Genomic DNA, 21,254 nt, shown 5'->3' on the forward strand with positions numbered 1-21,254 from the left:
GGTATTTGTTAAGCGCTTACTAGGTGCCAAGCACTGTTCTAAGCACTGGGGCAGATGCAGGGTAATCAGGGGGTCCCGCGTGGGGCTCATAGTCAGATGAGGGAACTGAGGCCCAGGGAAATGAATTGGCTGGCCCAAGGTCACACAGCAGACAAGTGGCGGAGGCAGGATTAGAACCCACGACCTCTAACTCCCAAGCCCAGGTTCTTGCCACTAAGCCATGCAGTTCAAGCAACTGCACGAGCAGCAGCAAAAACAGCCGCAGCAAAAACAACCTCAGCAAGAGCAGCTGCAGCCAAAGAGAGGAGTGGCCGCAAAACAGCGGCAGCCACAAAACACAGCACCGACAAAACAGCAGCACCACAAAGCACAGCAGCAAAAGCAACACAGCAGCAACAAAATATTAGCAGCAACAAAACAGCAGCAGCAGCCTGAGGGGTGGGTCCCCGTGACCCTGTGTGGGGTGGGCGTCCCCCGGACCCCCGGCCTGTGCAGGCCCCGACACTGGGAGCCCTTCGGAGGATGAGGCCGGTGGTGGCGGGGAGGAGGAGGAGGAGGGAGCAGAGGGCAGGATGTGGTCGCTCTTCCTTCCTTCCTTCCTTCATTCAATCGGATTTATTGAGCGCTGACTGTGTGCAGAGCACAGCACTAAGCGCTTGGGAAGTACAAGTCGGCAACATCTACAGCCGGTCCCTACCCAACAACGGGCTCTCAGGCTAGAAGGCGTAGACGGACAACAACACAAAGCAAGTAGATGGGTGTTAAAACCATCAGAATAAATAGAATTATAGCTCGATGCATGTCATTAGAGTAGTAAATAGGCACAAGTAAAATAGAGTAATAAATCTGTACAAATATTCATTCATTCATTCAATCGTATTTATTGAGCGCTTACTGTGTGCAGAGCGCTGTACTAAGCGATTGGGAAGTATAATTCAGCAGCAGAGACAATCCCTACCCAACAACGGGTTCACAGTCTAGAAGGGGGAGACAGACAACAAAACGTGTAGACAGGTGTCAAAACCATCAGAATAAACAGAATTATAGCTCTATGCACGTCATTAGAGTAGCAAATATGTACAAGTAAAATAGAGTAATAAATCTGTACAAATATTCATTCAATCATATTTACTGAGCGCTTACTGTGTGCAGAGCACTGTACTAAGCGATTGGGAAGTACAATTCAGCAACAGATAGAGACAATCTCTACCCAACAACGGGTTCACAGTCTAGAAGGGGGAGACAGACAACAAAATGCGTAGACAGGTGTCAAAACCATCAGAATAAACAGAATTATAGCTCTATGCACATTAATAGAGTAGGAAATATGTACAAGTAAAATAAATACAGAAATAAATCTGTACAAATATATCCAAGTGCTGTGGGGAGGGCGCGATGGGGAGGAGGAGACATCCTCCCCCTTCTAGACTGTGAACCCATTGCTGGGTAGGGACCATCTCTGTTGCCGACTTGTACTTCCCAAGCGCTTAGTACAGTGCTCTGCACACTGTAAACGCTCAATAAATACGATTGAATGAATGAATGAACCCAATCAGTGCTCAATCAGTACAATTGAATGAATCCTTGGTCATGGGTTCAAATCATAGCTCCGCCACTTGCCAGCTATGTGACCTTGGGCAAGTCACTTCCCTTCTCTGGGCCTCAGTTCCCTCATCTGTAAAACGGGGATGAAGACTGCAAGCCCCCTGTGGGACAACCTGATCACCTTGTATTCATTCATTCAATCATATTTACTGAGGCGCTGAATGGGTGCAGAGCACTGTACTAAGCACTTGGGAGAGTACAATTCAGCAACTGATAGAGACAGTCCCTACCCAACAATGGGCTTACAGTCTAGAAGGAGGAGACAGACAACGAAACAAAACACGGAGACAGGTGTCAATACAAATAAACAGAATTATAGATATATACACATTCCTTTGCACATAGTAAGCGCTTAATAAATGCCATCATTATTATTATTATTCATTCATTCAATCACACTGATTGAGTGCTTACTGTATGCAGAGCACTGTAATGAGCGCTTGGAGAGTACAATTCGGCAACAGATAGAGACGGTCCCTGCCCAACAACGGACTCACAGTCTAGAAAGGGGAGACGGACAACGAAACATGGAGACAGGTGTCAATATAAATAGAATTATAAACACATTCATTCATTCAATTGTATTTATTGAGCGCTGTGTGCAGAGCACTGTACTGAGTGCTTGGGAAGTACAAGTTGGCGACATCTAGAGATGGTCCCGACCCCACAAAGGGCTCACAGTCTCCCCATCATCATCAATCGTATTTATTGAGCGCTTACTATGTGCAGAGCACTGTACTAAGTGCTTGGGAAGTACAAATTGGCAACATATAGAGACGGTCCCTACCCAACAGTGGGCTTAGTGCTTAGAACAGTGCTTTGCACATAGTAAGCGCTTAACAAATGCCATCATTATTGTTCGTGAAGCGTGCCATATTTACACTGTTCGAAGTGCTGGGGAGGATACAGGGTGATCAGGTTGTCCCAATTGGGGCTCACAGTCTTCATCCCCATGTTCCAGATGAGGTAACTGCGGCCCAGGGAAGTGAAGTGACTTGCCCAAGGTCACACAGCTGACAATTGGCAGAGCCGGGATTTGAACCCATGACCATTATTTTGTTAATGATGTGCATATAGCTATAATTCTATTTATTCTGACAGTTTTGACACCCGTCTCCTCGTTTTGTGTTGTTGTTTGTCTCCCCCTTCTAGCTTGTGAGCCCGTTGTTGCGTAGGGACCGTCTCTATCTGGTGCCAATTTGTACTTCCCAAGTGCTTAGTCCAGTGCTTTGCACACAGTCAGCGCTCAATCAAGACGATTGAATGAATGAATGATTAGCGTGGCTCAGTGGAAAGAGCCCGGGCTTGGGAGCCAGAGGTCATGGGTTCAAACCCCAGCTCCGCCACTTGTCTGCCGTGTGACTTTGGGCAAGTCACTTAGCTTCTCTGGGCCTCAGTTGCCTCATCTGCAAAATGGGGATTAAGACTGTGAGCCCCCCGGGGGACAACCTGATTACCCTGTAGCCTTCCCAGAGCTTAGAACGGTCCTTTGCACATCGTAAGCGCTTAACAAATACCAAAATTATTAATATTAGTCCAGGGCTCTTCATACAGTTAGCACTCAATCAATATGATTGAATGAATGAATGAATGATTATTATCCTTCAATCAATCCATCGCATTTATTGAGCACTTACTGTGTGCAGAGCACTGTACTAAGTGCTTGGGAAGTACAAGCTGGGGAAGTACAAGTCAGACATCCTCCGGCAACCTAAAGCGATTAGTTGGACTTTCCAAGCACTCAGTCCAGTGCTCTGCACACAGTCGGCGCTCAATCAAGACGATGGAATGAATGTGGCTGAATTGTACTTCCCCAGCACTTAGTCCAGTGCTCTGCACAAAGTCGGCACTCAGTCAATACGACTGAATGAACTGAACGATTACTGTTATCCTTCAGACATCCTCTGGCCACCTAAAGCGACAAGTTGGACTTTCCAAGCGCTCAGTACAGTGCTCTGAAAACAGTCAGCGTTCAATCAAGATGATGGAAAGAATGTGGCTGAATTGTCCTTCCCAAGCGCTTAGTCCAGTGCTCTGCACACGGTCAGTGCTCAATCAATATGATTAAATGAATGAATTCCCAGACTGAGCCCCTTCCTTCCTCTCCCCCTCGTCCCCCTCTCCATCCCCCCCATCTTACCTCCTTCCCTTCCCCACAGCACCTGTATATATGTATATATGTTTGTACATATTTATTACTCTATTTATTTTACTTGTACATATCTATTCTATTTATTTTATTTTGTTAGTATGTTTGGTTTTGTTCTCTGTCTCCCCCTTTTAGACTGTGAGCCCACTGTTGGGTAGGGACTGTCTCTAGATGTTGCCAATTTGTACTTCCCAAGCGCTTAGTACATTGCTCTGCACACAGTAAGCGCTCAATAAATACGATTGATGATGATGATGACTGGGTGAATGATTATTATCCTTTAGACATCCCCCGGCAACCTACAGCGATTAGTTGGACTTTCCAAGTGCTCAGTACAGTGCTCTGCACATAGTCGGCGCTCAATCAAGACGGTGGAATGAGTGAATGAATGATTATTATCCTTCAGACTTCCGGCAACATAAAGCGATTAGTTGGACTTTCCAAGCGCTCAGTCCAGTGCTCTGCACACAGTTGGCGCTCAATCAATAGGATTGAATGAATGAATGATTACTGTTATCTTTCAGACGTCCTCCGGCAACCTAAAGCGATTGGTTGCACTTTCCAAGTGCTCAGTCCAGTGCTCCGCACACAGTCGGCGCTCAATCAAGCAGCGTGGCTCAGTGGAAAGAGCCCGGGCTTTGGAGTCAGAGGTCAGGGGTTCAAATCCCGGCTCCGCCAACTGTCAGCTGGGTGACTTTGGGCAAGTCACCTCACTTCTCTGGGCCTCATGTACCTCATCTGTGAAATGGGGTCAGCTGTGTGACTTTGGGCAAGTCACCTCTCCTCTGGGCCTCATGCACCTCATCTGTGAGCCAATCCCGGCTCTGCCACTCGTCAGCTGGGTGACTTTGGGCAAGTCATTTAACTTCTCTGTGCCTCAGTTACCTTTACATTCATTCATTCAATCATATTTATGGAGTGCTGTGCGCAGAGCACCGTACTAAGCGCTTGGAAAGTACAACTCAGCAACAGATAGAGACAATCACTTAACTTCTCTGTGCCTCAGTTACCTTTTCATTCATTCATTCAATCGTATTTATCGAGTGCTGTGTGCAGAGCACTGTACTGAGTGCTTGGAAAGTACAACTCAGCAACAAATAGAGACAATCCCTACCCAACAATGGGCTCACAGCCTAGAAGGGGGGGAGACAGACAACAAAATCAAGCAGGTACAAGTATATGTATCAGGATGAAGTCACTGAATATGCAGCTGAATATACACAAGTTCTGAAGGTGACTTAAGTACTAAGAATGACTTACTCTATGCCCATCTCTTTAACTTTGTTTAAAAAGTCTCCCCCCATCCCCCCACCTTACCTCCTTCCCCTCCCCACAGCACCTGTATATATGTATATATGTTTGTATGAATTTATTACTCTATTTATTTATTTATTTTATTTGTACATATTTATTCTATTTATTTTATTTTGTTAATATGTTATGTTTTGTTCTCTGTCTCCCCCTTCTAGACTGTGAGCCCGCTGTTGGGTAGGGACCGTCTCTGTATGTTGCCAACTTGTACTTCCCAAGCGCTTAGTACAGTGTTCTGCACACAGTAAGCGCTCAATAAATACGACTGAATGAATGAATGAATGAATGAATGTAATCCATCCAAAGAAACAACTATAACTACTCTGTAAAATGGGGATGAAGACTGTGAGCCCCCAGTGGGACAACCTGATTACCTTGTAACGTCCCCAGGGCTTAGAACGGTGCTTTGCACATAGCAAGCGCTTAATAAATGCCATTATTATTATTATTATGATTCTCTGTGCCTCAGTTCTCTCATCTGTAAAACGGGGATGAAGACTGTGAGCCCCCCGTGGGACAACCGGATTACCTTGTGACGTCTCCAGCGCCATTATTATTATTATGATTCTCTGTGCCTCAGTTACCTCATCTGTCAAATGGGGATGAAGACTGTGAGCCCCCTGTGGGACAACCTGATTACCTTGTGACGTCTCCAGCGCCATTCTTATTATTATGATTCTCTGTGCCTCAGTTACCTCAACTGTCAAATGGGGATGAAGACTGTGAGCCCCCAGTGGGACAACTTCATTACCTTGTAACGTCCCCAGCACTTAGAACGGTGCTCTGCACATAGTAAGCGCTTAATAAATGCCATTGTTATTATTATTCCGTGTGCCTCAGGTACCTCATCTGTAAAATGGGGATGAAGACTGTGAGCCCCCCATGGGACAACCTGATTACCTTGCAACCTCCCCAGCGCTATTATTATTATTATTACTATTATTCTCTGGGCCTGTTACCTCATGTGTAAAATGGGGATGAAGACTGTGAGCCCCCCGTGGGACAACCTCATTACCTCGTAACATCCCCGGCGCTTAGAACGGTGCTTTGCACATAGTAAGCGCTTGATAAATGCCATTATTATTATTATTATTGTCCTGTGCCTCAGTTACCTCATTTGTAAATTGGGGATGAAGACTGTGAGCCCTGCGTGGTACAACCTGATCACCTTGTAATCTCCCCAGCGTCATTCTTACCATTACTATTCTCTGTGCCTCAGTTCCCTCATCGGTCAAATGGGGATGAAGACTGTGAGCCCCCCGTGGGACAACCTGATCACCTTGTAGTGTCCCCAGTGCTTAGAACGGTGCTCTGCACATAGTAAACGCTTAATTTAACGTCCCCAGCGCCAATATTATTATTATTATGATTCTCTGTGCCTCAGTTCCCTCATCTGTCAAATGGGGATGAAGACTGTGAGCCCCCCGTGGGACAACCTGATTGCCTTGTAACGTCTCCAGCGCCATTATTATTATTATGATTCTCTGTGCCTCAGTTCCTTCATCTGTCAAATGGGGATGAAGACTGTGAGCCCCCCGTGGGACAACATGATTGCCTTGTAACGTCTCCAGCGCCATTATTATTATTATGATTCTCTGCGCCTCAGTTCCTTCATCTGTCAAATGGGGATGAAGACTGTGAGCCCCCCGTGGGACAACATGATTGCCTTGTAACCTCCCCAGTGCTTAGAACGGTGTTCTGCACATAGTAAGCGCTTAACAAATGCCATTATTATTATGATTCTCTGTGCCTCAGTTCCCTCATCTGTCAAATGGGGATTAAGATTGTGAGCCTTGTAAAGTCCCCAGCGCTTAGAAGGGTGCTTTGCACATAGTAAGCGCTTAATAAATGCCATTATTAGCTACCTCATCTGTAAAATGGGGATGAAGACTGTGAGCCCCCCGTGAGACAACCTGATCACTTTTTAACCTCCCCAGTGCCATTATTATTATTATTATTATTATCAATCAATCAATCGTATTCATTGAGCGCTTACTGTGTGCAGAGCACTGTACTAAGCGCTTGGGAAGTACAAGTTGGCAACATATAGAGATGGTCCCTACCCAACAGTGGGCTCACAGTCTAAAAGGGGGAGACAGAGAACAAAACCAAACATACTAACAAAATAAAATAAATAGAATAGATATGTACAATAGAGGTCTGAGAGTCCCCCGTGCGACAACCTCCTTACCTTGTAACCTCCCCAGCGCTTAGAACGGTGCTTTGCACATAGTAAGTGCTTGATAAATGCCATTATTATTACTATTATTATTGCTCTGTGCCTCAGTTACCTCATTTGTAACTTGGGGATGAAGACTGTGAGCCCCCCGTGGGACAACCTGATTATCTTGTAACCTCTCCAGCATCATTCTTATTATGATTCTCTGGGCCTCAGTTCCCTCATCTGTCAAATGGGGATGAAGCCTGTGAGCCCCCCATGGGACAACCTCATTACCTCATAACCTCCCCAGCTCTTAGAGTGGTGCTGTGCACATAGGAAGCGCTTAATAAATGCCATTATTACTATTATTGTTCTCTGTGCCTCAGTTACCTCATTTGTAAATAGGAACTGAAGAATGCGAGCCCCCCATGGGACAACCTCATTACCTTGTTCTGTGCCTCAGTTCCCTCACCTGTCAAATGGGGATGAAGACTGTGAACCCCCCCGTGGGACAACCTCATTACCTTGTAACCTCCCCGGTACTTAGAACGGTGCTTTGCACATAGTAAGCACTTCATAAATGCCATTATTATTATTATTATTCTGTGTGCCTCAGTTCCCTCATCTGCCAAAGAGGGATGAAGACTGTGAGCCCCCCGTGGGACAACCTGATCACCTTGTAACCTCCCCAGCGCCATTCTTGTTATTATTATGATTCTCTGTGCCTCAGTTCCCTCATCTGTCAAATGGAGATGAAGCCTGTGAGCCCCCTGTGGGACAGCCTGATTATCTTGTAACCTCCCCAGCGACATTATTATTATTATCATTATTATTATTATTGTTATTATGATTCTGTGTGCCTCAGTTCCCTCGTCTGTCAAATGGGGATGAAGCCTGTGAGCCCCCCGTGCGACAACCTCATTACTTCATAACGTCCCCAACGCTTAGAACGGGGCTCAGCACATAGTAAGCTCTTCATAAATGCCATTATTATTATTATTCTGTGTGCCTCAGTTCCCTCACCTGTCAAATGGGGATGAAGCCTGTGAGCCCCCCGTGGGACAACCTCATCACCTCATAACGTCCCCGGCGCTTAGAACGGGGCTCTGCACATAGTGAGCGCTTCATAAATGCCGTTATCACTATTATTATTCTGTGTGCCTCAGGTACCTCATCTGTCAAATGGGGATGAAGCCTGTGAGCCCCCCGTGGGACTACCTGATTATCCTGTAACCTCCCCAGCATTATTATTATTATTATCATCATTATTATTCTGTGTGCCTCAGTTCCCTCATCTGTCAAATGGGGATGAAGCCTGTGAGCCCCCCGTGGGCCAACCTCATTACCTCATAACGTCCCCGGCGCTTAGAACGGTGCTCTGCACATAGTGAGCGCTTCATAAATGCCGTTATCACTATTATTATTCTGTGTGCCTCAGTTCCCTCATCTGTCAAATGGGGATGAAGCCTGTGAGCCCCCCGTGGGACACCCTCATCACCTCGCAACGTTCCTGGCGCTCAGACCGCTGCTCTGCACATAGTGAGCGCTTCATAAATGCCGTTATCACTATTATTATTCTGTGTGCCTCAGGTACCTCATCTGTCAAATGGGGATGAAGCCTGTGAGCCCCCCGTGGGACAACCTCATTACCCTGTAACCTCCCCAGCACTGTTATTATTATTATTATGATTCTCTGTGCCTCAGTTCCCTCATCTGTCAAATGGGGATGAAGCCTGTGAGCCCCCCGTGGAACTACCTGATTATCTTGTAACCTCCCCAGCGACATTATTATTATTATTATTCTGTGCGCCTCAGTTCCCTCATCTGTCAAATGGGGATGAAGCCTGTGAGCCCCCCGTGGGCCAACCTCATCACCTCGTAACGTCCCCGGCGCTTAGAGCGGTGCTCCGCACATAGTAAGCGCTTGATAAACGCCGTTATTATTGTTATTATTATTATTATTCTGATTCTGAGGTGAGAGCGTCGGCTCGCGGGCCGTTTGTTGCCCGCCCCCCGTCCCCGGGTGTGGGGGTTACCTACCTCTGCTGAGATCGAGGGGGACGTTCTCCTCGCCGCTGTCATTGCGCCCTGCGACAAACACAAACGGAGGCTGAGGAGGCGGAGGCGGCGCGGCGGGCCCGGCCCCGGGGGGGACGGACGGGCGGCCTCCCTTCCCTTCCCGCCCCGTCCCCCCCGGGCCCCCCTCCGCCCCCCCCCCGTGGGTGTGCGCGGGCGGCGGGTGTCCCCGTCCCCCCCCCCCGCCCCTTGGGGCCGTTACCTCGGATCCTGAGGTGCTTGAGCGAGCGGCCGCGGAGGCTGGCCGCCATGGCGCCGGCCGGGCCTGGCTGCGCTCCCCGCGGCGGAAGGAGCCTCGCACGCTCGCGCGAGAGCCGCACCGACACGCCCCGCCCCGGGACCGACACGCCCCGCCCCGCCCGCTACGGACGCGCGCCCGCGACGCACACACACACGCACACACACGCTCCCACACGCACACACACACACACACACACACACACACACACACACACACACACACACGCCCCCTCCCACGCCGAACGGGCGCGCGCCGGAGTCTCCGGGCCCCGCCCCGTTGCCGGGAGGCCGCCGGGCTGGGCCTCGGGCCTGGCCCGCCCCCTGCCCTGCTTTCCCGTCCGTCCGTCTGTCCCTCTGTCTCTCTGTCTCTCTCTCTCTCTCCTTTCTTTCTTTTCTTCTCTCTCTCTCTCTTTTCTTTCCTTCTTTCTTTCCTTCTTTCTTTCCTTCTTTCTTTTCTTCTCTCTCTCTCTCTTTTCTTTCCTTCTTTCTTTTCTTCTCTCTCTTTTCTTTCTTTTTCTTTCTTTCTTTCTTTCATTCTTTCTTTTCTTCTCTCTCTCTCTTTTCTTTCTTCCTTTCCTTCTTTATTCTCTCTCTCTTTCTTTTCCTTCTTTCCTTCTTTCTTCTCTCTTCTTTCTTTTGTTCTTTCCTTCCTTCTTTCATTCTTTCTTTTCTTCTTTCTCCCTCTCTCTCTTTTCTTTCCTTCCTTCCTTCCTTCTTTCTTTCTTTTCTTCTCCCTCGCTCTCTCACTTTTCTTTCTTTTTTTCTTTCTTTCCTTCTTTCTTTCTTTTTCTTTTCTTCTTTCTCTCTCTTTTCTTTCTTCCTTTCCTTCTTTATTCTCTCTCTCTTTCTTTTCCTTCTTTCCTTCTTTCTTCTCTCTTCTTTCTTTTGTTCTTTCCTTCCTTCTTTCATTCTTTCTTTTCTTCTTTCTCCCTCTCTCTCTTTTCTTTCCTTCCTTCCCTCTTTCTTTCTTTTCTTCTCCCTCGCTCTCTCACTTTTCCTTCTTTTTTTCTTTCTTTCCTTCTTTCTTTCTTTTTCTTTTCTTCTTTCTCTCCCTTTTCTTTCTTCCTTTCCTTCTTTATTCTCTCTCTCTCTTTCTTTTCCTTCTTTCCTTCTTTCTTCTCTCTTCTTTCTTTTGTTCTTTCCTTCCTTCTTTCATTCTTTCTTTTCTTCTTTCCCCCTCTCTCTCTTTTCTTTCCTTCCTTCCTTCTTTCTTTCTTTTCTTCTCCCTCTCTCTCTCTCGCTTTTCTTTCTTTTTTCTTTCTTTCCTTCCTTCTTTCTTTCTTTTTCTTTTCTTTCTCTCCCTTTTCTTTCTTCCTTTCCTTCTTTATTCTCTCTCTTTTCCTTCTTTCCTTCTTTCTTCTCTCTTCTTTCTTTTGTTCTTTCCTTCCTTCTTTCATTCTTTTCTTCTTTCTCCTCTCTCTCTTTTCTTTCCTTCCTTCCTTCTTTCTTTTCTTCTCCCTCTCTCCCTCGCTTTTCTTTCTTTTTTCTTTCTTTCATTCCTTTTCTTCTTTCTCCTTTCTTTCCTTCTTTCTTTTCTTCTCTTTTCTTTCTTTGTTTCTTTCCTTCTTTCATTCTCTCCTTTCTTCTCTCTTTAATTCTTCCTTTTCTTCTCTCTCTTCTTTCTTTTCTTTCTTTCCTTCTTTCCTTCTTTCTTTTCTCCTCTTTCTCTCTTTTCTTTGTTTTTCTTTCTTCCCTACTTTCTTTCATCTTTCTTTTCTTCTCTCCCTCTTTCTTTTCTTTCTTTCCTTCTTTCTTTTCTTCTCTCTGTCTCTTTTCTTTCTTTTTCTTTCTTTCTTTCTTTCATTCTTTCTTTTCTTCTCTCTCTCTCTTTTCTTTCTTTCCTTCTTTCTTTTCTTCTCTCTGTCTCTTTTCTTTCTTTTTCTTTCTTTTTTTCTTTCATTCTTTCTTTTCTTCTCCCTCTCTCTTTTCTTTCTTTTTCTTTCTTTTTTTCTTTCATTCTTTCTTTTCTTCTCTCTCTCTCTTTCTTTTCTTTCTTTCCATCTTTCTTTCCTTCATTCTTTCTTTTCTTTTCCCTCTCTCTCTTTTCTTTCTTTCTTTCAATCTTTCTTTCCTTCATTCTTTCTTTTCTTTTCTCTCTCCTTTCTTTCTTCCTTCTTTCTCTTTCATTCTTTCTTTTCTTCTCTCTCGTTTATTTCTTTCTTTTCTTCTCTCTCTCTAGCTCCCTCTCTCTCTCTTTTCTTTCTTTCTTTTCTTCTTTCTTTTCTTCTTTCTCTGTCTTCTTGTTCCGTTTTGCTACCTGTCTCCCCCTTCTAGCCCGTGAGCCCGTTGTTGGGCAGGGACCATCTCTATCTGTTGCCGAATTGTACTTTCCAAGCGCTCAGTACAGTGCTCGGCACACAGTCAGCGCTCAATAAATACGATTGAATGAATGTTGGGGCACATACAAGATAATCAGTCTGGACACAGTCCCTGTCCCATTTAGGGCTCACAGTCTTAACCCCCATTTTACAGATGAGACCTCTCTCTCTCTCTCTCTCTCTCTCTCTCTCTCTCTCTCTCTCTCTCTCTCTCTCTCTCTCTCGTTCTTTCTTTCCTCCCTCCCTCTTCCTTTCTCTCCTTTCTTTCTTTCCTTCTTTCTTTCTTTCTTTTTCTTTCTTTCTTTCTCTCCTTTCTCCTTTCTTTCTTTCTTTCTTTCTTTCTTTCTTTCTTTCTCTTTCTTTCTTTCTTTTTCTTTCTTTCTTTCTCTCTCTTTCCTTCCTTCCTTTCCTTCTCTCCTTCCTTCCTTCAATTCTTTCTTTTTTTCTTTCCTTTCATTCTTTCCTTTCTTTCTTTCTTTCTTTCCCTCCTTTCTTTCCCTTGTGTTCTTTCCTTCCTTTCCTGCCTTTCTTTCCTTCCTTTTCTACCTTTTTTCTTCCCATTCTTCTGTTCCTTTCCTTATTTCCTTCCTTCCTTTCCTACCTTTTTGCCTTCCGTTCTTTCCTTCCTTTCCTTTCCTTTCTCTCCTTTCATTTTTTCCTTCCTTTCTTTCCTTTTTTCCCTTTCTTTCTTTCCTACCTTTCTTTCATTCCTGTCCTACCTTTTTTCCTCCCATTCTTTCCTTCCTTTCCATCTTTCTTTCTTTCCTTTCCTTTCTCTCCTTTCTTTTTTTCCTTCCTTTCTTTCATTCCTTTCTTTCTTTCCTTTTTTTCCTTCCTTTCTTTCATTCCTTTCTTTCTTTCCTTTTTTTCCTTCCTTTCTTTCCTTCCTGTACTACCTTTTTTCTCCCTTTCTTTCCTTCCTTTCCTGCCTTTAACTTCCTTTCTTCCTTTCTTTTTTTCCTTCTTTCCTTCCTTTCTTTCTTTCTTTCCTTCCTTCTTTCCTTTCTTTCATTCCTTCCTTTAATTCTTTCCTTCTTTCATTCATTCAGTCCTATTTATTGAGCACTGACTGTGGGCAGAGCACTCTACTGAATGCTTGGGAGAGTACAATATAATAATGATGGTATGTGTTAAACACTTACTGACAGGGGCTGTACTAAGCACTGGGGTGGTTACAAGCAAACCAAGGTAGACACCATCCCTGCCCCATGTGGGGCTCACAGTATGATTCCCCATTTTACAGATGAGGCAACTGAGGCCCAGAGAAGTGAAGGGATTTGCCTGAGGTCACACAGCAGACAAGCGGCAGAGCTGGGTTTTAGAGCCCTTGACCTTTCGACTCCCAGGCCTAAACTCTAGCCACTAGATCATGCTGCTTCTCAACAACATAACAATGCAACAGATACATTCCCTGCCCACAATGAGCTTCTCCTCTTCCCACCAGCCTCCGCAACTAGGGGTTTGAGGAGTGAACATAGAGCCAGCACGGCAGGGGACGTGCCTGCTGAGTACTCTCCCAAGCGCTTAGTATACCAAGCGTGCTCTGCACAAACAAGCACTCAATAATTACCCTGATTGATTGACTTGTAGCAGAGTAATAGTATTCATTGAGCTGCCCCTTTTTATGGTATTTGTTAAGCACTTAGTATCATCAGTGATATTTATTGAGCAATTTCTCCGTTCAGAGCTTGGAAGAGTTCTATACCACGGTCAATTAATCAATCAATTTTATTTATTGCGCACTTACTGTATGCACAGCACTGTACTAATCACTCGGAAGAGTGCAATATAGCAGTGTTGGTAGCCAGGTTCCTTGCCCACTGTGAGCTTACTAAATAAAATACTATCATTATTATGAGGTTATAAATAATAATAATAATGGCATTTATTAAGCGCTTACTATGTGCAAAGCACTGTTCTAAGCCCTGGGGAGGTTACAAGGTGATCAGGTTGTCCCCCCAAGGGGGTCTTCATCTCCATTTTACAGATGAGGGAACTGAGGCACAGAGAGGTTAAGTGACTTGCCCTAAGTCACACAGCTGACAAGCGGCTGAGCCGGGATTTGAACCCATGACCTCTGACTCCAATGCCCGGGCTCTTTCCACACTGAGCCACGCTGCTTCTCTAAACTACCTAAAGTCTGTGTGCCTGGTATTGTACTGCGTGTGGGGTAAATACAAGAGCATCAGGTTGGACACAGTCCCTGTCCCATGCGGAGCTCACAGCTTAATCTCATTTTACAGCTGAGGTAACTGAGGCCCAGAGAAGTGAAGCTACATGCCCAAGGTCACACAGCAGACAAGTGGTGGGGTCAGGATTAGAACCCAGGTCCTCTGACTCCTGGGCCCGTGCACTTTCCAGGAGAAAGGATTAGGAGAAGCAGCATGGCTCAGTGGAAAGAGCACGGGCTTTGGAGTCAGAGGTCATGGGTTTAAATCCCGGCTCTGCTGCTTGTCAGCTGTGTGACTTTGGGCAAGTCACTTAACTTCTCTGGGCCTCAGTTACCTCATCTGTAAAATGGGGATTAAGACTGTGAGCCCCCCGTGGGACACCTGATCACCTTGTAACCTCCCCAGCACTTAGAACAGTGCTTTGCACATAGTAAGCGCTTAATAAATGCCATTATTATTATTATTATTTCCACTAGGCCATGCAGCTTCTCAGCATGCCACCTGGTGCAACTGTTCCAACGTTCCCTCACATTTGAATTAACTGCAGAATTAATAGCATTTATTAAGCACTGGGGAGGAGCTTACAAGAAGGAATTACACACAGACCCTGTGCCTGTATTATGCAATCAGTAGTTTTTTTAATAAAAGGACAGGCATAGTCCCTGACTTTAGCGAGCTTACAACACAATAGTAAGAGCGTTTTATTAAGCACTTACCATGTGAAAAGCACTGTATTAAAAGCTGGTAGAGAGCACCGGCCTGGGAGTTAGAAGGACCTGGGTTCTCAGTGGTCTCATCTGTAAAATGGGGATTAAGACTGTGAGCCCTAAATGGGACAGGGACTGTGTCCAGACTGATTATCTTCTATCTACCCCAACATTCATTCAATCATATTTATTGAGCGCTGACTGTGTGCCGAGCACTGTACTGAGCGCTTGGAAAGTACAATTTGGCAACAGATAGAGACAGTCCCAACAGCGGGCTCACAGTGTAGAAGGGGGAGACAGGCAGCAAAACAGAACAAGTAGACAGGTGTCAATACCATCAAAATAAATAGAATTATAGATATATACACATCATTAATCATTAGATAAGCAGCGTGGCTCAGTGGAAAGAGCCTGGGCTTTGGAGTCAAAGATCATGGGTTCAAATCCTGGCTCCGCCACTTGTCAGCTGTGTGACTTTGGGCAAGTCATTTCACTTCTCGGGGCCTCAGTTACCTCATCTGTAAATTGGGGATGAAGACTGTGAGCCCCCCGTGGGACAACCTGATCACCATGTAACCTCCCCAGTGCTTAGAACAGTGTTTTGCACATAGTAAGCGCTTAATAAATACCATCATTATTATTATAATTATTATTAATACAATAGAGTAATACTTAGTAGAGGGTCTGACATAATAAGAGCTTAACAGATACCACAATATTCATTATTACTACTACTACTAATAATTACATGGATCAATCAATCAAAGGAATTTATTGCACGCTTACTGTGTGCAGAGCAATAATAATAATGATGGTATTTGTTAAGCACTTACTATATGCAAAGCACTGTTCTAAGCGCTGGGGAGGTTACAAGGTGAACAGGTTGTCCCACGGCGGGCTCACAGTTTTAATCCCCATTTTACAGATGAGGAAACTGAGGCCAAGAGAAGTGAAGTGACTTGCCCAAAGTCACGCAGCTGACAGTTGGCAGAGTCGGGATTTGAACCCATGACCTCTGACTCCAAAGCCCGGGCTCTTACCACTGAGCCACGCTGCTGTACTAGGAGTTTGGGAGAGTGTAGTGCAACAGAGTTGGTAGACACGTTCCCTGGATGAGGTATAGAACGCAATGCCTGGTGGCCAAATAATTCACAATCTAAGAATGAGAAGGGGAAGAGGTGGAACACATAAGAAAAGGGGAGCCAAAATGCAAACTAAAAACGTCCCTGGGGAGGGACAGAGGGGCAGCTGAGCCCTGGGGTCAGAAGGAAAGTGGGAAGGGGGAAGGGGAAAGGCTCAGGGTGGAAGCAGGGGGAAAAAGCCAGGCCCACCACTGCTCCCAGGAAAGCAAATTATATATTTTGTGTCCAACACCTGGTTTGAGCAACCAGGCATTAATCAATCAATCAATCATATTTATTGAGTGCTTACTGCATGCAGAGCACTGTACTAAGCACTTGGGAAGCACAAGTTGGCAACACATAGAGACAGTCCCTACCCAACAGTGGGCTCACAGTCTAGAAGGGGGAGACAGAGAACAAAACCAAACATATCTACAAAATAAAATAGAATAGATATGAACAAGTAAAATAAATAGAGTAATAAATATGTACAAACATATATACATATATACAGGTGCTGTGGGGAAGGGAAGGAGGTAAGATGGGCGGGGGGATGGAGAGGGGGATGAGGGGGAGAGGAAGGAGGGGGCTCAGGACCATCCCAAACCCACTTTCTCCAGAAAGAAAGAGTCTTACTTGGGATCAATTTGATTAAAAATTGGGCAAAACCACTTGATCCAAGATAACCCACAATAACTGCTGATGTTTCCAAAGATTGTGGGGTGCAGCTGTATGGGTTTTGTTTTCCTCTTTACTTTTCCCAGGAAAATGGGGGCAGGAGAATAATAGTAATGGTATATGTTAAGCATTTACTATGTGTGAAGCACTGTTCTAAGCGCTGGGGGGGCTACAAGGTAATCAGGTTGTCCCACGTGGGGCTCACAGGCTTAATCCCCATTTTCCAGATGGGGGAACTGAGGCACAGAGAAGTGAAGTGACTTGCCTAAAGTCACACAGCTAAGTGGCAGAGGCGGCATTTGAACCTGTCACCTTTGACTCCAAAGCCCGTGCTCTTTCCACTGAGCCACGCTGCTTCTCTTAAACTGACTCAATTCCTTACCGTAATGAGCGGTAATGCTTTCTTTCATTTTAAGACACGGATATCAAAGAAGACAGAGTTAATGTCCTTAGAGGGCTTCACATCCATCTTCCCTTTCCCCTAGGTTGGTCAGGCATCGAGGTGGTGGCTCTGACACTACTAACCCACAGCTCTGGATCACTGCCACTGTTCGCCTCTTTTGCTCGGGCTGCTGAACACTGCTGTCTAAACACCGGGCCAACCTTCTCCACTTTAAATTGATCCTTTCGTGCCTCAACTCTGCCCTCCCCTCTGCCAAGCAAAACTATTTCTCTTCGCTTATTGACACCCATGCCCATCACCCCCGCCGGCTGGTCCAGACATTTAACTCCCTCCTTAGGCTCCCTGTTCCTCCTTCCTCCCCATCTCTCACCCCCAACCATCTGGCCACCTACTTCATTAGGAAAATTAACACCATCAGGTCTGCGCTCCCCAAAATCACCCCTCCCCCTTCTCCTTCCCCCAGCTCTCGACCTATTTACTATCCTATTTATTTTGTTAATCAATCAATCATATTTATTGAGCGCGTTAATGACGTGCATCTAGCTTTACTTCTATTTATTCTGACGACTTGACACCTGTCCCCACGTTTTGTTTTGTTGCCTGTCTCCCCCTTCTAGACTGTGAGCCCGTTGTTGGGCAGGGACCGTCTCTATATGTTGCCAAGTTGTACTTCCCAAGCGCTTAGTACAGTGCTCTGCACATAGTAAGCGCTCAATAAATACGACTGAATGAAAGAATGAATGACCCCCTCCTCCCATCCTTCCCAGCAGTATCATCAGAGATCTCCTCCCTCCTCTCAAGCGCCACCCACTTCTGTAGCGCTTTCATTCATTCATTCAATCGCATTTATTGAGCGCTTATTGTGTGCAGAGCACTGTACTAAGCGCTTGGGAAGTACAAGTTGGCTACATATAGAGACGGTCCCTACCCAACAACGGGCTCACAGTCTAGAAGGGGGAGACAGGCAACAAAACAAAACATATTAAAAAAATAAAATAAATAGAATAAATATGTACAAATAAAATAGAGTAATAAATACGTACAAACATATATACATATATACAGGTGCTGTGGGAAGGGGAAGGAGGCAAGGCGGGGGGGATAGGGAGGGGGAGGAGGGGGAGAGGAAGGAGTGGGCTCAGTCTCAGAAGGCCTCCTGGAGGAGGTGAGCTCTTAGTAGGGCCTTGAAGGGTCCCTCTCACCTTATAAAAACTCTCACCCCTTCCCTCCTCCCCTTCTTAACTTCCATCTTCAACCGCTCACTCTCCAATGGCTTCTTCCCCTCAATCAATCAATCGTACTTATTGAGCGCTTACTGTGTGCAGAGCACTGTACTAAACGCTTGGGAGAGTAAGATACAACAATAAATGGACACATTCCCTGCCCACAACAGGCTTACAGTCTAGAGGAGGGCAGACAGTAACGTAAAAAAATAAATACATATGTGTGTATATGTGTGTATATATATATATATACACACGGTAAGCGCTCAATAAATATGATTGAATGAGTGAATGAATTCATTCATTCTTTGATTCAGTGATATTTACTGAGCGCTTATTGCCCACGTCTTCCCCATCCTAAAAAAACCCTCCCTTGTGATCAAGTTGGCCTTTTCTCCAGAATCAATTCCAATTGCCTCCATCCTTTCCTTCATTTATCAGCTCTAGGCTCCATCTCCCAGCTGTGCTCACTGAATTATTATTTACTAATAATAGTATTTGTTAAGGGCTTACTAGGTGCCAAGCACTGTACTAAGCACTGGGGTGGATACAAGCAAATCAGGTTGGACACAGGCCCCGTCCCGTGTGGGGCTCGCAGTCTCGTTCCCCATTTTACAGGTGAGGTAACTGAGGCCCAGCGAAGTGAAGTGACTTGCCCAAGACCACGCAGAAGACATGTGGCGGAGTTCGGATTAGAACCCAGGACCTTCTAACTCCGGGCCCATGCTTTCAGTGCTTAGAACAGTGCTTTGCACATAGTTTGTTAATATGTTTTGTTTTGTTGTCTGTCTCCCCCTTCTAGACTGTGAGCCCACTGTTAGGTAGGGACCGTCTCTATAGGTTGCCAACTTGTCCTTCCCAAGCGCTTAGTACAGTGCTCTGCACATAGTAAGCGCTCAATAAATATGATTGATTGATTGATCGTAAGCTCTTAATAAATGCCATTATTATTATTATCCACTACACCATGCTGCTTCTCTATTTCTTATTTTAATTTGTAATTGTGGGAAAATTTTTTGTGCTTGGATTTTTTTTAACAATTTGTTAACTTATTTTTGATTTGTTTTTGAACATGTAAAGACTTGAAAGCAGCTCCATATGTCCTAATGAAATTTCCCAATCCCAGCCCTGAAGATGGTGTAGATAAATTCGTTACAAAATGAGATTTCAGGTGATGTGGGTTAGTGATAACAGGAAACACCTTCTAACGTTCATGTTTCTCGGTAAAATCTACAAGCTGTCTTGAATCTAATTTTTAAAAATTCATGATAGTGTACCACAGTTAATGAAGAGAAGAACATTGCCTGTACATGTCCATTTTCACACAATACCAGCATACTGTTTTGTATGGAATAAGTAGAGGACTTTTTCTTGCCAAATTTGCTTTGAACCAAAAGTCATATTCTTGGATTGAATACATCTTTAATTTTGGGCCTGCTCTTTTATTTTTAGAGTATTTGTTAGTACAAGGTCAAGCACAGTTCTAAATGCTAGGGTAGTCATTCAGTGAGTCAATTGTATTTACTGAGTGCTTACTATGTGCAGAGCACTTACTAAGTGTTTGGGAGAATACAATATAACAATAAACAGACACATTCCCTGCCCACAATGAATTTACAAACTAGAGGGATGGAAACAAGTTAATTAGGTCAGAAACAGTCCCTGTCCCATATGGGGTTCACACACTATCATTGCACTCTGGGAACTGCGCGAATTGGTTCTCAGATTATATCTATGCATTTTTTATTCCTTTAGAAAGAAAAAGCTCTTTTTTTTCATATTAACAGTGTCAATGCAAATGGAAATTGGGAACTAAAACTTAAAGTACGTTTCACATTTCCATTAACCATTCACTTTGGCTTGCGCTCTAATATTCAATTGTGACTCATATGTCCAAGACTGAACTCCTCATCTTCCTTCCCAAACCCTGGACCTCTCCCTGACTTTCCCATCACTATTGACGGCACTACCATCCCTCCCGTCTCGCAAGCCCGCAAACTTGGTGTCATCCTCAACTCCGCTCTCTCGTTCACCCCTCACCAAAACCTGCCGGTCTCACCTCCACTACATCACCAAGATCTGCCCTTTCCTGTCCATCCAAACCGCTACCCTGCTGGTTCAATCTTTCATCCTATCCTGACTGGATTACTGCATCGGCCTTCTCTCCGATCTCTCATCCTCCTGTCTCTCCCCACTTCAGTCTCTACTTCACGCTGCTGACCGGATCATCTTCGTGCAGAAACACTCTGGGCATGTTACTCCCCGCCTCAAAAATCTCCAGTGGCTACCAGTCAACCTAAGCATCAAGCAAAAACTCCTCACCCTGGGCTTCAAGGCTGTCCATCACTTCGCCCCCTCCTACCTCACCTCCCTTCTCTCCTTCTCCAGCCCAGCCCGCGCCCTCCGCTCCTCTGCCGCTAACCTCCTCACTGTGCCTCGTTCTCTCCTGTCCCGCCGTCGACCCCCGGCCCACGTCCTCCCCCTGGCCTGGAATGCCCTCCCTCCGCACATCCTCCAAGCTAGCTCTCTTCCTCCCTTCAAAGCCCTACTGAGAGCTCACCTCCTCCAGGAGGCCTTCCCAGACTGAAGGCCCACTTTTTCCTCTCCTCCTTCCCATAAGGCAAATTCAGAAAAGGAAAATGCTAAGACTCCCTCCCCACAGCACCTGTATATATATGTTTGTACAGATTTATTACTCTATTTTACTTGTACATATTTACTATTTATTTTGTTAATGATGTGCATTTAGCTTTAATTCTATTTGTTCTGATGACTTGACACCTGTCCACATGTTTTGTTTTGTTGTCTGTCTCCCCCTTCTAGACTGTGAGCCCGTTGTTGGGTAGGGACCGTCTCTATATGTCGCCAACTTGTACTTCCCCAGCACTTAGTACAGTGCTCTGCACACAGTAAGCTCTCAGTAAATACGAGTGAATGAATGAATGGGATATCTCGTAATATCCTTATGGTTCTCCGACTGATTAAAGACCTAATTACTGGTGCATTTGTGTACAGGCAAATTAGGCTGTTGGCAAATTTCCACTTCCACAGTTGTGATATCATGACAGTGAGACATCCCGACAATGGAACA

At 45.3% G+C, this 21,254-nt stretch overlaps 1 protein-coding gene across 3 annotated transcripts in view; it reads right to left on the reverse strand.

The window, feature by feature from the left end:
* RICTOR (RPTOR independent companion of MTOR complex 2) overlaps positions 1 to 9,554 on the reverse strand; it is a 139,586-nt gene extending 130,032 nt beyond the window's left edge. For all 3 annotated transcript variants that reach the window (XM_038743314.1, XM_038743315.1, XM_038743313.1), the window contains exons 1-2: positions 9,505 to 9,554; positions 9,267 to 9,314 (exon numbers count right to left, since the gene is read on the reverse strand). In XM_038743314.1, coding sequence (XP_038599242.1) covers positions 9,267 to 9,314; positions 9,505 to 9,553 — 97 coding nt within the window. In that variant the 5' untranslated portion in view covers position 9,554. The remainder of the gene's footprint in view (positions 1 to 9,266; positions 9,315 to 9,504) is intronic.
* Between the last annotated feature and the right edge of the window lie 11,700 nt (positions 9,555 to 21,254).

This window comes from Tachyglossus aculeatus, chromosome 3 (assembly GCF_015852505.1).
Source record: "Tachyglossus aculeatus isolate mTacAcu1 chromosome 3, mTacAcu1.pri, whole genome shotgun sequence".
Taxonomy (NCBI): domain Eukaryota; kingdom Metazoa; phylum Chordata; class Mammalia; order Monotremata; family Tachyglossidae; genus Tachyglossus; species Tachyglossus aculeatus.